This window comes from Diabrotica virgifera, chromosome 10, assembly GCF_917563875.1.
Source record: "Diabrotica virgifera virgifera chromosome 10, PGI_DIABVI_V3a".
Taxonomy (NCBI): Eukaryota; Metazoa; Arthropoda; class Insecta; order Coleoptera; family Chrysomelidae; genus Diabrotica; species Diabrotica virgifera.
This window is the reverse complement of record NC_065452.1, coordinates 67054518-67076970: the sequence shown is the minus strand read 5'-3', so window position 1 is coordinate 67076970 and position 22453 is coordinate 67054518. Positions and strand designations below refer to the sequence as shown.

Here is a 22453-nt window from a genome sequence, read left to right as displayed (position 1 = left end):
CGCTTACCAAATTGTGTGTTGTTATCCCATGCCTGTCAGGAAATATTCAAGAATAAATAAAATAAAAGTTTAACTTTGACACCCTGTATTTCGGTGATTATCAACTTTCGTACTAAGGTAAGTTAGCTTAAATCGACCTATTTTAAGCTCAGGAATCTAAGCTATGCCCATTCTTTACCAAACACCCTGTATATGAATACCAGAAATAAAAAACTTTTTCATTAATAATAATGGAAAGTTTTTACTTTTCTACATTATTTTTGGGCAATTTTTAACGCCAAAATAGGACAAGGTACAATCGAGAATGTTGTGGAGACCGATGGGCTTGGCACAAAAAACCGTCAAAAAATCCTGCCAAGAGACGGATATGGATGTAACGAATAAATTTTTTAAATTACATCCAAAAAGGCTTTCTACATGGAAGGCATCGGGTGATAAATCATAAGAAACCAAATTGATTGTATCAACATAAACAAAAGTTTTCAAAATTGTATTACTTCAACAAAAACTTATCCATGTGCATATGTTTTCTCAATTCGTAGTCTATTAGTTGCAAATATCAACATACGACTCAAAATAATTCATAAGAAAATGAGGCCAAAATTACTGAAAGAAAATAACATTCAGGAAAAAGTAAAAACAGAGATTAATAAGAATTTCGGGGAAATAGCTTTAAAGACACTACTAGCGGCATAGAAGAAGAGTGGAACGGAATGAAGACATGTGTTACCACACTGTCGCACACATCTTAAAAAATAAGAAGCAAGAATGAATGACAGATAAAATATTGCAAATGGTGGAAGGGCGAAGGAAACTAAAAGGTAGAAATGACAATGAATACAAAAAGTTGCATAAGAATATACTAGCGGAAATAAAAAGAGCAAAAGAAGCATGGCTGATGGAGGAATGTATAGAAATTAAAACACTACAACGCACACATGACGATTTCCATATGTACAAAAGTATATTAAAGAGGCACAGAACTCCAGAAAACAACGCAATACAGGCATAGTTGTAGACATCGAAGGAAAGATTTTGACTACAATTGAAGATAAATTAAGAAGATGGAAAGAATACATACAACAATTATTTGAAGATGCAGCACGAAGAAGTAACTATGGCCATTAAGCGGATTAAATATGGGAGATCATCAGGACCTGATAAAGTGTATGGTGAAATTTTAAAGCTATTAGAGGCAAACCAAATCGCAGCTCTTACGAAGTTATTCAACATACAGTATTCAACATAGAGAGAAATCCTGAGACAGGTCGATTTCTATTTTTAAATTATGACTTTTTGGCAAATATATCATACTAGTGACGTCATCCATCTGGGCGTGGAGGATCAGTGTCCTCCTCAACGAATTAGAAAGCCGGAGTCTTACCGAAGATGGCATAAAATGATTAGAGACATTTGAAATGACATGCTACCGACGTATATTAAGGGTCTCACATATACACCAGATAGCTAACATAACTATTCTCCAGATACTAAGAAAAGACAAAGAAATTATTAAAACTGTAAAGAACAAAAAATTGGCTCTACTTTCGGTCACATTATGCGTAATAGTAAATCCCGACTATTAGTGTTGATCCTACAAAGCAAGATTGAGGCGAAAGAGAGGCCCTGGACGTAGACGTATATTCTGGCTGACCAATCTCATGAAATGGACTGGTCTAACGTCAATTTATCTATTTCAAGTTGCTGTGAATAGATTAAGATGGTGGTCGCCAACATTACTAAAACGCAGGTACCTTTAGAAGACATTATTTTTAGTGCGATTAAGCCGATTAAGGTGGTATGACGCTAAACAATGAGTTGCTTTCATTTTATTTGTTGATTTTTTTTAGTCATTGAACTGAGGACCTTTTAAAACATTTTGAAAATTGTTAATAGTGAAAACAAATCATAATATGTGTTCGATGACAAAAACCTTTTTGGGAAAAAATGTATTCGATAACATAAGGTTTATTCCAACCCGTCACAAAAACCGTTCTCGAACGGTTACGAGTATGCGTAGTAACGAAAAATGTGTTACTGCGCAGAATTATTCGTTATTGCGCATGCGCGTAACGATTCACGAACGGTTTTGTATAGAGTTGGAACAAACCTATAGTAGGAAAGCTATCTTGTGTGGGAGATCAAAAATTAATGTAAACAGTGTTTAGAAAATCAGTTTACAATCGGGCGTAAATTTAAAACAATTTAAAGTCCAGAATATCAGGTATTATAGACTACGAGAAAATGTAAAAAACGTAATGGTTAGATCAGTACAAAGTAACATCACAAATGCAATTATGGATATCGTATGGATGATCACTTTTGAACGTATAGTACTCAGATACAAGCTTAAAGTACCTTTTCAAATACAAATTTATATACTTAACATTGTTTTTTTTATTTTGTAGGAATGAAAATATGCAACATCAAACTGGAACAAGCGCTCCCGCCGATTCAGGATTTAAATATGCCAGATCTCGTACTCATTCATTTGGTTCCGGACGTATTCGTAATAATAGTACTCGCCAACGTACTGAATCATGGAGGCAGAAAGATGTTAGAGAATGAGTCTACGGCTCTTCGTTTTTTCTTATGAATATAAGGTTAGTTATATTATTTTTGAATCAGAAACGTAATTTATAGCGAATGTTTTTCCAAGAATTATTAGTAATAAGGTATGTCTTAAAAGTTTTTGCACAAAATTCATTGGCTTTAATTTTAACAAAAACAAAATAAGATTAAGTTGCCTTTGGAAACAAAAGTTTCTTTATTTTGTTCACTGTCAACTGAGATTTATTTATTTTTAAGTTTTTGCTTTAAAATATTGTATAAATTAGAAATAAGAAAAAGTATCTACAAGTTGGTTGGGTGGTTACCCAAAACTGAAATCTGTCGAATATTCAAGAATGAAAACATTTCACGCAGAATCATTTATAGAACAATAGCGGAGTGCGAGCTAGAAATACCATGTTTGAGCTTACCAAAAAGTGGAATACCGCGTGCACATACTGCACAGAGGTCAGAGAGGTTGGTAAGATGAGCAAAAAACCAGGAATGTCAACTCGGAGATTGTCTCGTCAATACAGATCTTCTAAGAGTACGATATCGTTGGAATTGAGGAAGAATGGTCCTAAATATCGAAAGAGACGTAAGTGCCCCAAATACTATCAAGTACAACTCCTTATACTAAGATGCTGTCGTCAACTGAGGCGAATACACTTAGCCAATGAAAATTCGTTATTTTAGATGAAGAAAAATATTTTACTTTGAGTAATCCTGAATTGAAGGGAAACGATGGATTGGAGATAAAATTTTTGTATGGTTCTGTATCCAGACCTTTTGTGAGAAGAGTGAGGGGTGAAGCTTTGAATAATCAAAGCTATATTGATAACTGCCTTTCCACATTGGTACAGTTTGTCCACGAACCACGAACCATGTTTTGACCAGACCCAGTGTTATGTTATTACTGAAGAGATACCCAAAACTGGCTTCGACAACACCACATACCATTTGTTTCCACAAACGATAATCCTCCAAACTCTCCGCAGGCTCGCCCAATACAGGGTTTTTGGGCTTTACTGTCTAGGAAGGTTTATCATGGAGGCTAGGAATCCTAAGATTAAGAACAATTAAGAAGGCTAATTTACGAAAAACTGAGGAAAATTGATCTGAATTCCGTCCAGTATATCATGAGAGACATTCGAATAAATTCGCGTATAGGGGAGCAGAATAGGCCGCTCCACATAATTCGATAGTATAATTTAGTTAAGTAATGAGTTGTAACTTATGATAACTAGAGTTTAAATAAATTTCTTCGTTAAAAAAATCCGATAAATATTTTGTGCCAAAACTTCTAGGACATACGTTAGCAGTAATATTCTTGAAAATATTCCTTTTTTTAAATATTAAAAATAGGGAATTAGTAACAGATTAAGAAAGTAACTACCTGGAAAACGATTTCAGGAAGTACTTTTTGAACTCATATTTTGAGCGGTTTCTAGTTAAACTGTTCTATTACATTATGTCATCGTACAATCTCTTATTTACCTTCGTGTTTTCAAGTCTAGATCAGCTCTCATGTTGTCTTAATCAGTCATGATTATTCTCTTTAATTTTATATCTTTGGAGGACAGCTTTCTAATTACATGTCTCCCATAAATGTCTGTTAAATATTGTATTTATTGGGATTTAACCACAATTCATTGTAATAAAAATTACATTTTACGTTTATTTTTGACGTTTCGATTTCCACTCTGGAAATTCTTCTCATGAAAAGAATATAAAATAAGGTTTTATTTAACCTTAGTTGTTTACCAATTGCCGCTTTCTTTGGACTAATTGACAGCTGACTTACTTGGCCTCAATCTTGCAAACGAATAGCCTTGAACTGGCTTTGAGGAGCTTTCATCCGTGTGGTATCAATACCTCTAATCCCATTTGCAAAAGTATTTAATATATTACACTAATCACAAAAAGTATCACATAATTTTTTAAACAGAAAAAAAAAGTTTAAAATTACTTTTTAATTTTTAGCAGAATGTTATAAAACTCGTCTATCATCTCCTTTAGAGTCTACAAACCCATTACATTTCAAGTTGAAGCGCGTTTTTGTCGAAAAAAAAAACAGTAAACAAAACGGTGTTAAAAGAGAATATTTATTTTGGACATTTGTGTTCGAGAAGTTGATCTGTGAGCACTAATGAGCACAACAAAAATTGACTAATTTTACGTCAGAAAAAGCAGCCTAAATTGTAGATTTAATTGGAGATGGACGATCGCAGCAATATCTTGCTGATGTTATGGGAATTCACTAATCCAGCGTTTCAAGTGCTTTAAGAAGGTATAGAGAAAGTGAAGGATACACAAGAAGACCAGTTACAGGACTTCCCAGGTGCACGAGCCTAGCAGGTGAACGTTATTTACATTTGCGTACACATCATGTTATAGCTAGACTAACTAACTGTGAAATGATATTTCCACAGCCCGTAACTTTCGAATAAGTGCCAATATGGTTAGAAACAGATGAAGGGAATTTGGGATCAGAGCCAGAATGCCTGCTACTGCTCCACTGTTAACGAGGGCACATCATGTAGCACGTTTAATGTTTGCACCAGAACATGTCGATTGGGATGTTAACAACTGGGCTAATATTCTTTTTACCGATGAGTCAAGATTTTCACTTTCTAGAACCGACAGACGTGCCATATGGTGTGCCCTCGTTAACATTGGGGCAGTAGTAGGCATTCTGGCTTTTATTCCAAATTTCCTTAATCTGTTTCTAACGAATTGACACTTTGCTACAATTTGGGCTGCTTGTTCTGATGTTAAATTATTAATTTTTTGTAAGAACTCCTTATTGAAAACTGAAGCAGACATAGTGCACAGATCAAATTCTCGAACACATATGTCCAAAATAAATATTCTATTTTAACAATGTTTTGTTTACTGTTGTTTTTTCGGCAAAAACGCGCTTTCACTTGAAATGTAATAAACTTACGTGCATAGAAATCGGCGCACTTAAAAATTTGATCATTTTTGATGTCTCATATTTCCTAAACCTGTTGGCCGATTTAAGTGATTTTTTTGAACGTATTATAGCCTGACTCTTTAACAATACCACTATAATACTATTGTTGCTAAACAGGTAAATTTTCATTGTATACCGGGTGTACCAATCAAACTGTGTTTTTTCTCAAAGTTCGCATCACATTGTGGAATATTCTAGCATTTATAAAACTGAACATTTATAAAACTCTGAAATTAAAACCCAACTATAGCCTCAGGTTTTCTTAATACTATGTTTTTGGATTCATTCGTTTATGTTGAATAATAAAAAAGTTAGGTACTCTAACAACTAGACATGTTCTTCATCAATACATGGTGTTTCTAAATAAGTGAAACAAACTTTAAGGGGTAATTCTGCATGAAAAAATAATGACAGTTGGCTTTATAAAGGTATGTCCGCAAATGTTTCGTTTCCGAGATACGGGATGTTGAATTTTTTCTTACAAACTGACGATTTATTTTATTGCTTTAAAACCGGTTGAGATATGCCAATGAAATTTGGTGGGTTGAAAACGTAGTTATATGACCGATCATATTACCTGTATGCACGCTAATGGTGAATATAAAATTCTTAATTTTATGTCAAAAAATCCGCAATAACTATCTCTTAGAACCTACCAAATTTCATTTGCATATCTCAATTGGTTTTAAAGCAATAAATAAATCGTCAGTTTGTAAGAAAAATCCAACATCCCGTATCTCAGAAACGAAACATTTGCGGACATACGTTTATAAAGCCAACTGTCATTATTTTTTATGCACAATTACGCCTTAAAGTTTGTCGCACTTATTTAAAACACCGTGTATTGATGAAGAACATGTCTAGTTGTTAATGTACCTAACTTTTTTATTATCCAACATAAACGAATGAACCAAAAAACAGAATGTTAAGAAAACCTGAGGCTATAGTTGGGTTTTAATTTCAGAGTTTTATAAATGTTCAGTTTTATAAATGCTAGAATATTCCACAGGGTGATGCGAACTTTGAGAAAAATACACAGTTTGATTGGTACACCCGGTATACAATGAAAATTTTCCTGTTTAGCAACAATATTATTACAGTGGTATTGTTAAAGAATCAGACTATAACATGTTCAAAAAATCAACCGGCCAACCTTAAATCGGCCAACAAGTTTAGGAAATATGAGACATCAAAAATGCCCCAATTTTTAAGTGGGCCGATTTCAATGCACGTAAGTTTAGGTTTGTAGACATCTAAAGGAGGCGATAGACGAGTTTTCTAACATTCTCCTAAAAATTAAAAATGAATTTTAAACTTTTTTCTGTTTCAAAAATTATGCGATACTTTTGTGATTAGTGTAATATATCAATTACTTTTGCATATGGGATTAGAGGTATTGATACCACACGTATGGAAGCTCCTCAAAGCCAGTTTAGCAAGGCTATTCGTTTGCAAGATTGAGACCAAGTAAGTCAGCTGTCAATTAGTCCAAAGAAAGCGGCAATTGATAAGACCTTATTTTATATTCTTTTCGTGAAAAGAATATAAACCTTATTTTATATTCTTTTCATGAAAATGATTTCTGGAGTGGAAATCGAAACGTCAAAAATAAACTTAAAATGTAATTTTTATTACAACGAATTGTGGTTAATTCCCAATAAATACAATATTTAATAGAAATTTATGGGAGACATGTAATTAGAGAGCTGAGATATTTTGCTAAAAATTAAAAATTGTTTTTAAACTTTTTTTCTGTTTCAAAAATTATGCTTTACTTTTTATGATTAGTGTATTATGCCATCTGTCCCTGGATACTTTATGGCTGAAATTTATTTATAGCCCATCTAATGCTGCTTGGTCTTGTGATTTCTATAGCTAGTTCCCAAACTATAGAACTTGGAAGAGTCGGCCTTTGGTCTGTTTGTTCGCCTATCTGCATCATTCAGAATTTTTGAGACCGGAAAGTGCGTGTTTATGAGTTGTCTAAGACTTTCGTGTATGATCCCCATAAATTTACCATTAGCCTTCTTTAGAAAACCTACTTCTTTAATAGTAGCACCATCCTTTGCCAGGACTTTATGGATTCGAGAGCAGGCCGGGATATGTGTAATCTCGTAAAACTATCTCCATGAATTCCTTTTTGCTTTCCGAATTTCTTTATTGCATAATGTTAGCTTATACCTGTACTGCCGTTCTCAAATAAAACGCGGTATGTGAAGCCAACTTAAAACCGAGAAATCGGCTCTCAAAGTTCTTTCTCAGGACTTTATATGTTTTGACAACTTTTTAACGCAAAACATGTTCTAATGTTAGTTGAACATTATTTAAAAATATATTCTTAAAAAAATCATGTTTTTATCAAAGTTGTAAATAAAACGTCGTATACCGCGTTTTAATTGAGCAGCGGACATATTACTGGATCGGAAATAGTGCCGTATCTGCATTTTATTTACAAATAAGATTTTTTACAAGGAAGAATAGTTACCAAAAAAGAAAAATAAATAGCTTATAATTGTTTATTATATACGCAAAATACCTACATGTCATAAATGTTTAAAATCTATTATCAATAAATGCTCTAAATAGTTGGTTAGAGCTGACTAAACCATTTCCTTAGATTTCGTAACCAGGAGGTTCATCTTCTTCCTACATCTCTTTTTCTTTTACCTTTTATTTTGCCCTCATAATCAAACGCAGTAGATTATAACAAGGACCTCTTCCTATATGACCGAAATATTCAAGATTCCGTCTCTTAATATTACAATTATTGTCTGTATAATTTCTTCTCTCTTATTAACCCTATCAAGGACGTCAATATTGCTAATTTTGTCTACCCATGATATTCGCAGCATTCTTTGAAAACACCAACGCTTGGGTTACATTCTTGGTTACGTTTGGCTTTGTTGAACAGACTTCGGACTTCCGACCTTACATTCTTTAAGCCGTTGTTCCACCAGACTGTATTACTGCCCATATTCTTCCTTGTTTTTTTTTGTGCAGTTTTCATGATAAGCCACAATAATAACTACGCTTACTTTTTCTGCTGCCGAATTTATGGCCTCTATGCCAAGTTCATACTTTAACCAGAGATTTCTACTGTATATCCTACCCAGTTTGTATTTCTAGGATTTCTGTCTTTAATTTTTTATGGAAATATATTAAGGTCAAATCGCATATGTCTGTGATCCGAACATGAGGGTTTATCAAGCATATACCAATTTTTTAACGTATCACTTACCTTGCTTGTGCAGTGTTAAATCCAACACCTTTTTGCGAGCCATAGTGACAAGAGTTGGTTTGTTTACTATATTGTATAATTAAAGCTTCAGATAAGATAGATTTGCCCCTTGCGTTAGAGCGGCCGTGGAGTAACGGCATAATCGCTGGCCTCGATACGCCAGTGCACGTGGGTTCGAGCCCTGCCAAAGACAAACCATTTTCATTTCCAATAATGACACGAGCCGTCTCACCGTGCCTCGGAGAGCACGTTAAGCCGTCGGTCCCCCTGGGTTAGTGTACATCGGCACTAGTTACTTGAAACAGGGTTTTAAAGATGTAAATGGCGCCGGAACTGTCCGAAAGGATCTCCCCGGCAAAAATGCTATACGATATTATTATTATACCACTTGCGTTAATATTTGTGCTGCTCTATGTAGTGTGTAAGTTGGCATCACATCGTGTAATGAGGTGTAATCCTTTTCCTAGATAATATGTAACTATGCTGTTTATAATGCTTGCTAGATCTAGACCTAGCCTCATCACCGGGAAAGTAGGCTGAACACACCACCAGATTCTTCTCTCCTCCGTGTTTATAGTTAGAATACCTGTAACAATATCATCGGTGCAGAGCACCCGGATTAGTGTCCAATCTACTCTATTACTGTGAATTATACATGACCTTGGCCTTATAGCTTTAGGTGTATATAAAACTTACCTTGTTCAGTTAATAAGCTAGCAATCTTCTCGCAAATCCTCCAAGGCTCCTGCAGGAGGGCAACATCAATGATTCCTTCTTGTTCCACTCTTGGACGGTAGTCCTTACGAGTGGGTTGGTTCTATCTGAAGTAGATTGTTCTTCTTCCTAAACCTCCATATGTAGGGAAGCCTTCCTGAATCTCCATTTCTCCTGTTTCATTGGAGCGAGTAGCTACTGGTGTAGCTACTAGCTACAAAAAGAGTGACATTTGGAGTTTCTGGAGCTTTTCTCGGGATTCAGAATCCATAAAAAGTAGGTCCATTTAACCCTTTGTCTGAAGGTTTGCTACCCCAGACTGTCGATAGATGTGTTCTGAGCACATGAGTATGTATCCTTAGTGTTATGTTTATATGGGATTGAGCCACAATTGTTTGTGTAATAAAGTTACATTTCTTAAATAAACTATTGTTTGGCGTTTCGATTTCCCTTCGTTTGACTTATCCTCAGTCTATTAAGTATCCTTTGGATTCAAAATGTTTCCCATCTTCATCCTGTACGAAGATAGTGCATGAATATCTAATATTAATTTGTACTGGTTCTCATACACATGATTTTATTAGCATTTCACCAACTTATATAAATATAAATTTTTATTCCTTTGGGTAATAGTCCATGTTGTGAGGCCGCTTCCGTATGAAAAATTGTCCGATTCGGTTTCTTTGCAGATTCCTGTTCAAAAATCAAATCAGAAAGGTGCCGGGTGATATTTTTGGGCAGAAATTGTGTAAACAATTTTTTTAAGCAAGTTAAAAAATCATCTTTTATGCTCCGAAATATATTTTTTTAGTTTTCTGGGCCATTTCAAACAGGAAAGGTTTCTTTTCATTTTTATCAAAAGTTGATAGTTTTCGAGTTATAAGCGATTTAAAATCTGAAAAATGCGAGAATACGCATTTTCGGGGCTTAAAAACTCATGTAAATTATTATTATTGAGATTGCCAAATGCCTAAATTAAAGTTTAACACGTTGACGAACAGAACGTCTACAGACGTCTAATTTCCATTGATGTATGTGACACAACATCTATAGTAGACGTTGCATTTTCCCCTATTCTACTTTGCAAAATACATATTATAGTGTCACAACACTTGCTTATACATTGTCCGTCAACGTTTCAAGATTCTGACGAGTAATCGGGACTTATTTCAATATAGACCGTTGTTTTTTAATTATTAATTATGCGCTTCAACTCGAATTTTAAGCCACTGAGGCTAGGCCACTGCGCGTCGCACCTTTACATATTATACGTAATTGTGCAAAAAATTACCAACAAATGCTTGACGTTTATTACAATTTTGTAATTTATTATTAACATAGCTTTTTTTTAATAATTTATTTATTTACTCACTTAGTTATTGCCATTGTGCTAATTAAATATGCCAATTATATAGTGCGACAGAGCAGACCATATAGTGCGACTTACATGTCGAGTTGACGCGCATAATTAACAATTAAAAAAAACTATCTAAATTGAAAAAGCCCCGATTACTCGTCAGAATCTTGAAACTTACTTTACTTTATCGTGTCCAGACATGTCATTCATAGAATTTTAGCCGAGTATCGGGCTACGTCGGTGCCATCTTTGTTAGCGAGCCACAAATTTTCGAGGGTACACCGATGGGGACAGTTTCTGCATGTAAGAAGATGTTCCATATTTTGTGTTGCTCCACAGTCACAGTTCACATCATCTTGGTCTATTTTCTCCCATTTTACCATGTTTGATTATACTGGAGCGACCCCCGTTCTTATCCTATTCATAGTTTTCCACGGTTTAAAGTCTGGAGACTGGCCGGTTTGAACCTGGGTAAGAGGAAAGTACTCAGGCGGTTCATCCTTCATTGTTCCAAGGAAGCTTTTTCTGGATTTTAGTCGCTTTCGTGGTGTTCAAGCTTTGTATAGGGCATGCCTAGTGTGACCAACTAGCCCGAAAAATCCGGGACATTGCCCGAATTACGAAGTCGTGTCCCGGCGTCCCGGACAAGGCTTCCGGGCCATCCGAATTTTCAACGTTTCGGTGAAATTCCATTTTGAAATTTTTAATACATCATTCTTTTAAGAATTCACATCAGATTGAATTGGTGGTACGAAAAAAAGTCGACAATTTCTGGACTGTTATAATACTAATACCACATCCAAAACGCATGCATTTTATATCGTCGTATTATAGTTCTACGAAAACTCAAACTCTTTACTTTTTCCGGTTTCTGTATTTTAATTATCGTCTTCTGAAAAGACGATTTAAAAACATGAATATCAAATAATGATAATTATATTTTAACCCAAGGTTGAATTTACATGGAAATCCAACATTAATTGATTTTCCAATTTTTCGTTTTTTGAGAACGATTTCCGGATTGGAAGTCGAAACGTCAGAAACTAACAAAAATGTAATTATCATTACAACCCATTCCATAAAAAAAAATTTGTCAACATAAAAATGTTAAATAATCAATAAAATGATATTATAGTTTTATATTAAAAAAAATGGCCCGATTTTCATTGAAAAGTCCCGGATTTTAGGTAGTTTTTTCAGTCTTGTCCCGAATTCGACTAAATTGGAGTTGGTCACACTAGGCATGCCGCTCGTCCGCGATCTGTTTAATTTTCTCGATGTGCTCTGCAACGCCTCTGCGTGTTGAGGGTTCTGCAAAACCCGCTGCTTTATAATAGTTTTGAGAGTGGCGTTGGTTTCATACACCCCGTTACTATCCTGCATGTCTCATTTAGCGCAGTATCAACTTGTTCGGTGTGGGCAGATCTGTCCCAAATGGGGCACGCATATTCAGCATTTGAGAAACACAGTGCCTGTGCCGATCTTGAAACTGAATGTTTAAACTTCAATTTAGGCTCTTGGCAACTTCAAGAATAATACTTTACATATGAATTTTCAAGCCACAAAAATCCTTATTTTTGTATTTTTCAGATTTTAATTTGTTTATTACTGGAAAACTATCAACTGTTGAGAAAAATTGTAACAGACCTTTTTTGTTTAAATAGCCCAAAACACTAAAAAAATATTTTACGGGTCAAAAAATGGTGATGTTTAGAATTTGTTTAAAAAAATTGTTTAAACAATTTCTGCCCAAAAATTTCGCCCGGCACCTTTCATATTTGTTTAGAGGGAACATTACTGTACAGGAATCCGCAAAGAAATCAAATCAGAAATTTTTTCATACGGGAGTGGCCTCACACAAGGACTAGTAATTCGAACGTTAAATTTAAATATAAATTATAATTTCTTATTGGTGATCTTTTGTTCTTAATACATTCGCTGCCACCGGCGCCAAAGGGCGTTTTATGCTGCTTGAGTCAGGTGCCACTGTCGGCTTTTGGCGTTCATAACCTGTGGTATTAAATAGGGTTCTTTTCGTATTGGCTCCATACGAAAGTGACTAAAATAAGTGGCAGCGAATGTGTTATTCATTATAATATATATTCGTATAGTGAAATAATATTTCAAATAAATTATTTTGTTTCAGGCTATTTTAAATAAATCTGGAAATCAACGCCTAAAGATTTAACCAGATGTGATCCACCACCATTTAGATTATCGTTATCATAATTGGAGGTTTGATTTCCAAAAACATAAAAATTAATTTGGGTACTTTAAGAACACTATTGTAAAAAGCCTTAGCTTTTAAACGTGTGTTATTGGTGCCATTACCGAAAATATTTTACAATTTTATAATTTTTTCGTACTTTTCTAGTAACACCATTATGAGTAGAGTGAAATCAAACAGAACAACTGAATTTCAGTGGCTCTAGAATCGTATCGGTTTGTGAAACTCATTAGTACCTATATTTGATTGTAGCTAAAATGACTAAAAATGATCTTTGAAAAAACTCGTTTGTGTAAATAATTTTTACTTTTCGAAAATGTTCATTTGTGCTTTTTATTAATTTGATTTCACTTATAATTTGTAATTTTAATAACATCTAATTTGTACATACATTGTCTACGTGAACGGAAAGCTATTTTATTACAATGTAATTGTGCTGCAATTGTACTGATGTTTTTGAAAATACCAAAATTTCATTCACACACAAAATGTTCATACAATGTGTTCATATAGTTACAACTACAACAGCTTGTTTTTATTGAGGGAACTTCTACAAGTGACTCACATTTCGACTCATTCTGACTCGGTGAATCGCTCACCTTATATAAAAACAACAACCACTTTGACTCTTATAATATTATACATGTAAAATTGTATTAAAACAATTCGTAATCATTTATTCTTAACAAAATCAATGGGAAAATACCCAGTAGCCCAATACCCAGTACCCAATGATCATTTATTCTTAGTCCTAAAGGTTTGTGATTTACAAGAGAAATTAATTAGTCGTTTAAATTTTAACGTAGTGGGGATTTCAACATTTTTGCGATATTGCCAAAAAATTAAAATATCGACAATTTTACTTAAGAGTAGATTATAGTTGGATAGATAGATATTGGTTGGTTAAAATATTAGTTGCTCAAAATATCTGGCCAATACTTATTAACCCTTTCTAGAGGCCACACTGGTTTTTAAACATTTGGTGTACATACTTTTGCACTAGTTCATAGAGGAATTTTGGATTTTTCCGTGAGTGAAAATAAGCATCATAGGGGTTTTCAGTTTGCATGTTAAACATGTTAGTAGACGAATATATTGTCACAAAAAAATATTGTTTTTCCCTGGTTTATGTATTGTGATTACATGAGCTTCTTTCTATCGATTAGGGAATTTTCTGAATCTTATCAGTGCTTTCATTATGTTGGTCAGATAAACGACTGCTTTCACTGGGAGATATTTTAAAGCCCTGTTGGTCGCTTCGTCCAATCCAGTCCAGGTGCTTTCTTTGGTGATTTTTCCGCATCAGGTTGCTCATTTCTTTTGAGGATGTGTGTTTAAGTGGTGTGTGTGCTTTCGGTTTTCTTTGACTGTGGATTAATCCATTAGCCGTGTGTTTCATTAGTGGATCTTCTGCTTCGACCGGTCTTCTGTAGTAGTCTTCTTCGGCTTCCTCTTTAAATCATGAATTTTCTTGTTGGTGATAGTTTATGGAACACATGTCTTTCTAGGCTGGTTCTCATAACTTCGGCTTTGTCTTTGGTGGTGTATACCATGCCGTTTTCTTCATGTAGAATAGCATTGGTTTCCTATATTGTTTCTTATTCTTGTCTCCTTACCTTTTGTTCTTCTGCCTCTTTGCTCTGGTCTTCTCCATAATCGGTTCCCTTAGCTCTCGGTTATTATCTCCTCTACCTCTATTTCTGGTGTGCTCAGCGACTGTATTTCTGTCTGGATTCATAGATTCTTCGTTATAGCTATGTCTAGGTGAGTGGGTAGATTGTTGCCTCCCTTGAAGAATGCATCTTAGTCGGATAGGGGATCTCTGGGTCTGACGTATGCTGACGTGATTCTTATTGTGGTTTGTCTCATTTGGACTGATATCGAAGTTGCTTCCATGGTATTGAGTCCCGCTGGTATCGGCAATTGTGTGTATTTTCTATCTTCACCATGATTGCTTGTCCCCATGGCTTTGACCTGCAGTCATTTTTGTGCATATAGTTCCAGGAAACTTTACGTTCACGTCCTTTGAGCTTTGTTTCTTGAATTGCAACTACATATACTCATTTCCATCCTGTTTATTTCGTCTAGGATGTTCTTGTTTGTTATCAGTCCGCGTGGGTTCTATGAGCCTATCTTCAGATATCACCTAACTTCGTCGGTGCTCATTTTTGCAGGAATATCGTGAAGGGTTTTTGCATGGACGGAAATATCTGACTTATATTTTATTTGAAACGATTGGTATTAGCCATTTGTTGAAAAAGGGTTAAAGTAACTGATCTATTTTAAAAATGATTCTTGTAGTCCAAAGTGCAGTGAAATCTAGTCATATTTTATATTTCTTTATGGACGAATAATAATTTTTGAAATTTGATACTTTTAGTGGATTGATATTCTTTAGTAACTTTGACCATATTTTATTTGATTTTATTGAATAAATAGAATATAACAAAAATGATCATTAAATATGTACCTACTCTTCTAAATAGTTTCTTAACAATTTACGTACTATTATATAAATTTTTGGCTAATGTATAAAGGTAATTTTTATATTTTGACATATTGTTTAAAATTATATTGCAGTGTCGTTTTATATACTTAGATTTAGATTCAGCTTTATTAAAATGTACAATTTGATTCCGTTATATTTACTTCTGCCACTTTAGAATATACCATGACATGTCAGGTGAAGCTTGTTTTTGCAAGCGAGCGATCAAATCTCGAGATGTGAGACTTTTCTGTCGTTCCCTATTAGTTATAATTTGTATTTTTAGTTGTAGTCAGCTGTTATATTTGTTTTTGGTTCTTTTTCTTTTCGTGTACTCAGTGAATCAAAATCATTATACATTCTCACGTATTTTGAAGATTATTTGAGTTGTTTTAATGACGTTATTTTTGTTTTTGAGTAATTTATGTTTTATGACTACATTTGTTATTTTATTATAATTGATTTGTTATTTAGCTCATTATTACAAAGGACGCTACAAGCCAGAAGAGTCCATTTTATCATTTAGTTTGCCTAATAATCGATTTCTTTGCCCTTAATAGTAGCAAACTTTGATGCAACAAGAACTGAAAAGGTTTGCAAAAAGTTGGTTTTAAAAAATAATTTAAATGATCTTCAAGGCATTTAAAAATCTGAACGTGTGCATATAAAGTATAGTATAATTGAATGGGAAGAAAACTGTACATTATTAGACAATTCAGGTAATTTATAAAATCAAATATTGTAACTGCATTTTTTAAAATACCACTCTACCACAGCACGAGCAGTTTTAAAATTATTGTAACATATAGATATATAAAATAGCTAGTTGTATTGGAAAATGTGTACACTAAAATGCTAGTTACCTTTTTTTCGACAAAATTATGTACCATCTTAAGATTTTCCTTTATACAGCCAGCAATAAATATCTGATTTCCTAACACAGAATATTGTGTAGCAGGAAATTTTGTTTAAACATAAGGTTGCCAGGTATAAGCATATATTGTGAATGTTAAAACATTTAGCTTTTTATATTAATTGTACTGGGCTTTCCGATAGAAAGTATTTTGCTCAATAAATCAATATTTGTCATTGGCGATCATAAAGACCAAACGGAAGTGGTACATTATCATAAAAGTTTGGACAATATCATTGGTGTACCATTTATGATTGATTATTACTTAATATTTGCTATATTTCTTTATGATTGTATCACAGATGATATACTGTTCAAATTCATTGCGACAAATGAAAAAAATTCTAAAACATCAGCTTTTAATCATTACCTACCATGTAGATTAACAAATCTATATATTAGTACTACGTATGTCCTCCTTCAGCATAAATGGTCTCTTCAATATATCTTGGAATAAACTTCACCAGTTCAGCGCACATGTTCTTGACTTCATCATCGTGGAACCACACTTGTATATCACTTGTTATAATTTTTTCTTTTGTAGTGCAATTTACCTTAGCTGAACGTTTCTTAGGAATATGCCATAAGTTATCAATGAGACTTAGGTCTGTTGAATTATCAGGCCAATCCAACACCTTTGCTTTATTTTCTCGCATAAAAGGCTATACCAATTTCTAATGGTAACAAGGGGCCAAGTCATGTTGAAATGTTTCGTCAAATGTTTCCATGAATGCAACAATGCTTCTGAATGTATTTGGCAGAATTGGTCATACCTTTATTAGGAACTGAGCTTCCAGTGCCATTTGTTGTAAAAAAAAAACAGCAAAGCATCTGTTTAGGAGGGTATCTTACAATCTTTTGGGTATGATCTCATCGCAGAAGTTCACCTTTACTCTGTCTAACAAAATGTGCTCTATATCATATACAGTGTGTCTGCGTAACTTGGAACCATATGGGAAACTTTTTTAATATCTTTTACGAAAAAAAGTTATTCTTCATAAAGTGCTCTGCATAGTCTAAAACCTAAGATGCAATCATCAGATATCAAATTTTATCAATAATATACGAGGTATGTCCAAAAATATAAATTTCGCTCAAGAGTAAAGTGCCTTTATGTTTTACAAATATCGAAAATTGTTATTAAAAAAAGTTGTCTGCAATTAAAAATTATGTTATAAAATGCATTTTTCTAATTGAAAAAAATTGAATTTTTTTAATTTGAATTTCTTTTGAAAAATTTCCTCAAATTACGGATACCCAACATCATTTTTATTGAAGATAACTCCCTTATTGTTAATTTTGCGGAAAAATTGTTCTTTATAAAAATGTCCGAATAGTCAAAAAACTAAGCTGCAATCATAAGATATCAATTTTTTTCAATTTTATACGAGGTATGTCAAAAAATATGAATTTCGCTCAGGAGTAAAATACCTTTATAGTTCACAATATTTCAACTAGAAGGATGCAATTGCATATTGAAATATAGTTTTTAATTTTGAACAACTTATAATAACAAATTTCAATATTGTGAAAAATAAAGGTACTTTACTCTTCAGCGAAATTCATATTTTTTTAAATACCTCGTATAAAATTGACAAAATTTAATATCTTATAATTGTATCTTGGTTGTTATACTACGTGGAACTTTTTATAAAGAATAACTTTATTTCGTAAAATTAATAATACCGGAGCTAGCATAATTAAAAAGGAGTTGGGTGTCCGCGATTTGGGGAACATTTGCAAAAAAAATTCAATTAGAAGAGTTTAAATGCAGATTATAACATAATTTTTAATTACAAACAACTGTTCTCAATAACAATTTTCGATATTGAGCGAAATTCTTATTTTTTGACATACCTCGTATACTGTTGATAAAATTTGATATCTGATGATTGCGTCTGAGGTTTTAGACTATGCAAAGCACTTTATAAAGAATTACTTTTTTTCGTAAAATTGATATTAAAAGATTTCCCATATGGTTCCAAGTTACGCAGACACACTATACATCTTTGAATAAGCAAAAGTAGTCAAATGAGCAAATTATAGTCAATATCGATCTATCACATTGCCTCTAGGCAGATATAACCAGTTTGAGGCGGTTCGAGACCGGTACTCACTGGTAATCACATACTAACTCAGACCAGAGAAACATGTTTGTCACAATTAATTTGAACAGTATAATAGTTAGCATTAGTAATCTAGTAACTCAACGTCTCCATGGACGAAAGTTTTCGTTAGTAGTTGTCACCTCTGGATATGTTGAGTACGTGAATTATTTTCGCGATATACTTCTGAAGAAAATGTGGATATAGCGAAATGATAAGCCAAACTTATAAAAGCGTTCCAACCATTTTCACATGCGTCAAATAATATTAGTTATTCTATGTCATTTAAAATTTATTTTTACGTTATAATAAAAATGTCGTATACATAGTTTCATTTTAGTATTGACTTCTGCAAATAGGAATAATAATGAATACTTCATTTCAAGTATTTCTCTACTTAACAAAAGTACCTCGAGTCTTATGAAAATATTCCTAATTGTTTAAATTAACCTGTTTTTACAAAATTTTCAGCACTAAAGGAGCGTAAATAGCTTTTTCTTTGTTTTAAATTTCATGTTTTTCTTTTTTTTTTTGTTTTAAGATACTCTATTATGTTTTATTATTAGTTTTAGTCCTCCTTGCCCAGTTGCGGACCAAAGGGGCCTTATAGTTATCTGTTAAAAACTATTTTTAATTTTGTGTGTTAGCATAAAATTATTTATATAATCATAAAATAATTTTTTGCCCGATCAATACAGAAATGGCCGGTGTCTTCAAACTAAGACTAAATAACACAAAAGTGACTGTTTCACAACAACTATTGAAAGTTATCTTTATTTTCACTTTTTATACTGTTAAAACTTCGACTGTTTAGTTTTTTTATTTTATCACCGATAACCATTCTGTTTTCCACAGATCTATTATATTAACTATATTTTAGATTGATTGATTGTTATCTTAGGTTAAATAATTTTTTTGTTACCAACACTTTGGACTATTAAAGTCGATACGTATTATTACAGAGGCATGGAACTGTCGAACCTTCCAAAAATAAAGTCACGTGTAAAATGTACAGTGTGTCGGATTTAAGATGAAGACAGCCCTATATTTCGGCTATCAAAATAAATAAAGATTTGAAGTTTTGCAGTCATACAGGTTGAATGCTTACTTTTTTTAAGATAGTCAACTGAAATTTAAATTTTAAACGCAAACCTACTGCGACTCCACAAACAGGGTAAATTTTCGATATTTTGCTTGGCGTTAGAGATATCGAAAAAAGTTATTTGAAAAAGTTGTTCCAAATATTCTATCCCCACATACCAAATTTCATGACAAAATTCTTACTTTTAGTTTCTTCAATATTTTGTAGTCAGGACCCTAAATGATCTGTCCCGAGATGCAAGTCCGGAGATGTTGCATCTCTGGACAGCCCATTTAGGGTCATCTCATGACTACAAATAATGAAGAAACTAAAAGTGCGAATTTTGTCATGACATTTGGTATGTGGGGTTCACAGATTAATTTTTTATTTAGGTTGACTTTTTATATAGCCTGATTAGGCATTTATCCAAAATAATATGTGAATCATACTACATTTAAATTTTTTCTAATGACTCACACTTTATATTTTTTGCAAGAAATTATATTAAAATAAAACTTTTATCTTCAAAATGTATTAAACAAAATACGTTGTACATGGTTTTTGGAAAATAATTGTTGGATACATGCTGCCAATATACAAAGTTATATCGTAAAATTTAACAAACATAAAAAAACTGAAAGAGAATAGAAGAATTTTTACGTGCGTTGTAAGGCGTTTATTTGGAAAGGTTCGGTATCTCCACGTGAGACTTTAGTTGTCTAATAGTAAGGTTAAGATTCTGAAATAATTGGTCTAGCGGTTTTTCGCTGGGATATTTTGAGTTTTATGGGCAAGAAATTAAAGAAAAAAATGTGATAATGGGTGTAACTTAGTGTTTTGCTTATTCCTTTGCATTTAAGTATATATAAGTTAGTTTGTAAAGTTCGTTGTGGAAGAATAGTACGCAATTTGTCTTCCAGTAACACAAAAAAATAATAAAATTCTAAAAAACCAAAAAAAGTTTATCATTATTAAAGATTTTTACAGAACAGTTCTACAGAACTCTATCAGTTGTTGAACAACAAGTTACTTATTAAGCATTGGTTACTAAAAATCAGTTCTGTTCCTATGCCAAATTATATTTTTTCTAGAAGGATAGCGAAAATATGTGTTTCTTTAGATTTCATATCTTTATGTAAATAATAAGATGTAAGACAACAACTGTGTTTCTATATCCCTTGCTGAAACCATTTCCTATCCCTATTCAGCTTTTCATAAAACCAGTAAAATTGACTTCTACACTAATATTACTAAAGAGGAATGGACAAATGAAGAAGTGTATGCTTTTGCAGTCGGTGTTATGTAACTAATGTTGTTCTGAAGCTATTTCCTTGTGGCAATTTTATAATCGACTATTTTCAATGGGAAATAAGCCACAATTTTACCAGAAAAATGATTTTATTAACGTTTCGACGCCCAAGTCAGGTGTCGTCAAAATACCGAATAATACTAAATTAAACAAAAATTTTGTTGCTTAGTAAAAAATTCTTCTAATAATTTATTTAATTTGACTCATTTATATTGAAAATTCAGACATGTATTATACATTTTAAAGTAGAAGACTTTAAAATGATATTGCCAATATTGATGAGTTGCGTTCCTGGGACGACTTTACTAAAAGATAGTTCATTCGATTATATGAAATCAACCCAACTCAAGAATATCCGCCACAAAACATCATAGCTTGTGATCTGTCTTTAAAAAGACAACCAAATGCAACGGTGGCAGTAAAATTCTCGCGCTAGAGATTCCATAGTAAATCACGAGGGAAAACCAGGAAAAAACCTCGTGATACTATCCCGACGTCGTAAGTATTTGGGCTTACATTTAGTTTACTCTCAAATCTAATACCAAATTCTGACTTTAATTTATATATATATATATATATATATATATATATATATATATATATATATATATATATATATATATATATATATATATATATATATATATTATTGTGTTTTCAATTTTATCAATCAAAAGCAAAATGAAAATTAAATTAAATTTTTTTTAAATAACGCGGGCACAAATTTGATACACCCTGTATATTGAGCTGTAAATATTTATTAGAATTTAGTTTGGATGTAAGTGGATTTCTCTTTTAATGAGCTTTCCGATGAACCATTAAAGACTTTTGTGAATAATTAAAGTGAAAAGGACGATGTATTTAGGTTTAAAATGGAGAAAGTTGTTTACTACGGAAACTATAGAATCCACAGCTGGATGTAATTATCATTTTTGAGAGAAAAGTGGTTTTAAAAAAGAAAGTTTGGAATTTTAATATTTGTTTCAACCCGAGTAAATGTTGTAGAGTTTCCCCGAAAGTAATTAGGATGGTCGGAATAATTTTGAAAAAGACTGTTTGTCGAATGGAAAAGATTGTTTATGATGCTTGGCAAGTTGGAAGGGGAAAGGTAGTTTGAATGATTGAGAGAGTTTGAAAAAGAAGTCAGTATGTTATTTGGCAGCGCTGAGGAGCGGTCGACGTTTTGGTGGATAAGTAGTTAGCAAATACCAGTGGTTGTTTGATAGTGGAGAATAGTGTTGAAAAGTGGAACGAGAGACAGATGAAATTGAGACGAAATACCTCTTTGATTCTGTATTATTGTGAGAAGGAGAGCAGAGAATTTTTGGAGTTTTGTTTGAATCGAGTACGTGTCAAAAGAGGCCCGGCTTGTTGGAGAATTGGTGCTGGTATGCTGATAGTTTTGAAGCTGGAGAACGGAGAGGGCTTTGATGAGTAGCCTTTAACATAGTCAACGAGGGAGAGCTGTTTTGGGTCACGAGAAGACATCAGAGTGAT

The 22453-nt window shown here is 33.1% G+C and overlaps 1 protein-coding gene across 2 annotated transcripts in view; it reads left to right on the top strand.

Moving 5' to 3' along the window:
• The window catches only part of LOC114340580 (la-related protein 1B), a 241811-nt gene extending 221003 nt beyond the window's left edge, over positions 1-20808 (top strand). For both annotated transcript variants that reach the window (XM_028291346.2, XM_028291345.2), the window contains 2 exons: positions 2409-2603; positions 12983-20808. In XM_028291346.2, coding sequence (XP_028147147.2) covers positions 2409-2568 — 160 coding nt within the window. In that variant the 3' untranslated portion in view covers positions 2569-2603; positions 12983-20808. The remainder of the gene's footprint in view (positions 1-2408; positions 2604-12982) is intronic.
• Positions 20809-22453: the final 1645 nt, after the last annotated feature.